Source organism: Mus caroli, chromosome 12 (assembly GCF_900094665.2).
Source record: "Mus caroli chromosome 12, CAROLI_EIJ_v1.1, whole genome shotgun sequence".
NCBI classification, from domain to species: Eukaryota; Metazoa; Chordata; class Mammalia; order Rodentia; family Muridae; genus Mus; species Mus caroli.
In genome coordinates, this window is record NC_034581.1 from 64,408,696 (window position 1) to 64,411,610 (window position 2,915).

General features: G+C 43.0%; 1 protein-coding gene across 1 annotated transcript in view; it reads right to left on the reverse strand.

The window, feature by feature from the left end:
* Positions 1-253: 253 nt before the first annotated feature.
* The window catches only part of Cdkl1 (cyclin dependent kinase like 1), a 45,604-nt gene continuing 42,942 nt past the window's right edge, over positions 254-2,915 (reverse strand). Inside the window, exons 8-9 of the mRNA XM_029484823.1 lie at positions 2,420-2,476; positions 254-466 (exon numbers count right to left, since the gene is read on the reverse strand). Coding sequence (XP_029340683.1) covers positions 269-466; positions 2,420-2,476 — 255 coding nt within the window. The 3' untranslated portion in view covers positions 254-268. The remainder of the gene's footprint in view (positions 467-2,419; positions 2,477-2,915) is intronic.

Consider the following 2,915-nt stretch of genomic DNA (forward strand, 5'->3'; position numbering starts at 1 on the left):
GGAGGCAGAGGCAGGCGGATTTCTGAGTTCGAGGCCAGCCTGGTCTACAGAGTGAGTTCCAGGACAGCCAGGGCTATACAGAGAAACCCTGTCTACAACCCCACTCCACCCCCCTACCCCCCCTCCAAAGAAGCAAATGTCTCTGAGGCCCTGGTTGATAATTCAGACGACCTGCTCCTATTTCTGGACTGAGTATGCTGGGGCTGCAAGCCACAGTTGTCACTCAACCTAGCTCCCAATTCAGTACCAGGTAACAGGTATGAGATCATTAGAAACTGTAAGCTTGGATGTTTCTGTAAGGCAGTTTTACCCCCGTCAAGTGCTTTCTACTCTGCCTCAGAGTCTTCCTCGCTGGCTTGTCATGTTGTCTCCTCAACTCCCCAACTTCTCGAATGCTGTCAAAATATGGATGCTGCAACAGCTGTTCGCATGTCAGCCTCTCAGCAGGATCCATGTGGAGGCAGCCCTGAAAGCACAGAGAACCCCTTTACACTTTTGAAAATGCAGTAGCTTACATTCGACTTCTTTGAAAGACTGAACACTTTTTTTTTTTTAAGATTTATTTATTATATGTAAGTACACTGTAGCTGTCCTCAGACACTCCAGAAGAGGGCGCCAGATCTCATTACGGATGGTTGTGAGCCACCATGTGGTTGCTGGAATTTGAACTCAGGTCCTCCAGAACAGCAGTCAGTGCTCTTAACCACTGAGCCATCTCTCCAGCCCCTGAACACTTAATTTTAACCTTTTTTTTTTCTGAAATGTTTAAAGTTTACGCGCATGAGTATTTTGCCTCCTGTATGGAAGCACACCACATGCATGCCTGTTGCTCTCATAGGTCAGAAGGCATGATCCCTTGGAACTGGAGTCAGACATGGTTGTGAGTCACATGGGTGCTGGGAACCAAACCCCAGTCCTCTACAAGAACAAGTGCTTCTAGCTGCTGAGCTCTCCACCACTGATTTTCACCACATTTAATTGACATAAAAAATTATACAAGTTTATGGGGTGCGGTGTGATAAACAGATACATGCATTACAAATGTGTAACGGCCAAGATAATTAACATTTTCATTTCCTTAAGCATTTACTGTCTCTCTGTTACGAGTCTTAACTCTTCTCTGGTTCATAAAATATACAATAAATTATTGTAAGTCGTATCCCCTCTGCTGTGCTGCTGCATGTGAGAACATGTCCCTGTCTGTGCATTAGCATCCTTTGTGCAGCATCTGCATCCTCTGTCTCCCTACCCTTCGGTGGCCTGCCATGGGTGAGGATATGATTCTGGAGTTCAGCTCAGTGGCCAGTGGGGATAAATAATTCACTTAGCAATTTTTGTACTTTTACTCTGAACTCAGACTCATACCGGGTAGAAATAATACAGGGGTTCATGGTGTCACCGTCTGTACCAGTCTGGTTCTTCCCTTGCCTTTCTAGGGTCTGCCAGACTTTTTGAAAGCTAGCTCTAGAAACAGTCCATGCATTACAAGCATGCACGTACACAAGGAAAGATGAAGAACTGTCTCAACTTTCTATTTTTTCTTTAATAATCCCATGCACTTATATAGCATCAGCCTACTTTCTGAAATACTGGGAAGCTGCGCATTGCACATTGGTGCTTTACCACATTTTACGTGACCTGGGTTTCTAGAAATATATATGTAACCACCTTTAAAAATGAACACAGTAGTTGATTATTTAGAATCTTTATCTATTTGCATTTTATATGTATGATGCCTGTATGCAGGCATATTTGTGCACCATATGTGTGCAGTGCTCACGGAAGCCAGTAAAGGACACCAGAACCTCTGGAACTACAGTTACAGACAGTTGTGAGCTACCGTGTGCGTGCTAGGAGTTGAACCCCAGTCTTCTGGAATAGCTGTCAGAGCTCTTAACCCCTGAGCCATCATCTCTCAATACTGGGAGTTGATTATTTAAAGCATCCTATAGCTATGAATGTTTTTTTGAAGGAAAGGATTGTTTTGTAAAATACTCCCCCCCCCTTAAAATTTCCATTGTATAACTTAGAATTCCAACAGAATGTTAATTTTTTTAAAAAGAATTATTTATTTATTTTATGTATATGAGTTCACTGTAGCTGTCTTCAGACACACCATTAGAGGGCATCAGATTCCTTTACAGATGGTTGTGAGCCACCATGTGGTTGCTGGGAATTGAATTCAGGACCTCTGGAAGAGCAGTCATTTCTCTTAACCACTGAGCCATATCTCCAATGGAATGTTACTTTTTATTTAAAGTGAAAAGCATATATTTTTACTATAATAGAGTGAGACCCATTTTTAAATTAAAGGTATATATATAACTTCTCAAAAGAAGGATTTTAAAGAAACATTTCATCAGTTGACAATTCTGACAACTGTGTGCTTCTTGGTCCTCTGAAAGCCCCAGGATTTTACCTTTAAGAAGCCCAGTGCAGAGTAGGAGATGTTTGGAAACTTCAACTCAAGTGCTTCCTGTCAAAACAAAAAGGGACTTTTAGTTGACAGCACTCATTCTAATTAAGTTTCCTCACACTACATTTCTTTGAGTAGACATCCTTCCTGGCATCTCCTTGCCTTCTCTGCCCTTTTCCACCATGCCCCCCCACCAGCAATAACCCCCTTGTGACTGTTATAAACGTCTCCCTTCACCTCCAAAATGCCTTTCCAATTTGATTTCCTGGTCACTCACTTCCCTTCCTGAGGAAGACAGCATTATAAATACATAAGCAAACACTGATGGAGACGAACAAAACAAAAGCAGCATTATTAATAGACACGTGCTGGGGGGGGGGGGGGGGGGGGGGGGGGGGGGGGTGTGTGTGTGTGTGTGTGTTTATGCCCACCCTCGAGTGCACGGACGTGCATGAGATTGTGGTTTTGTTGTGCTGTTTTTTTTCCCTTAGTTTGTATA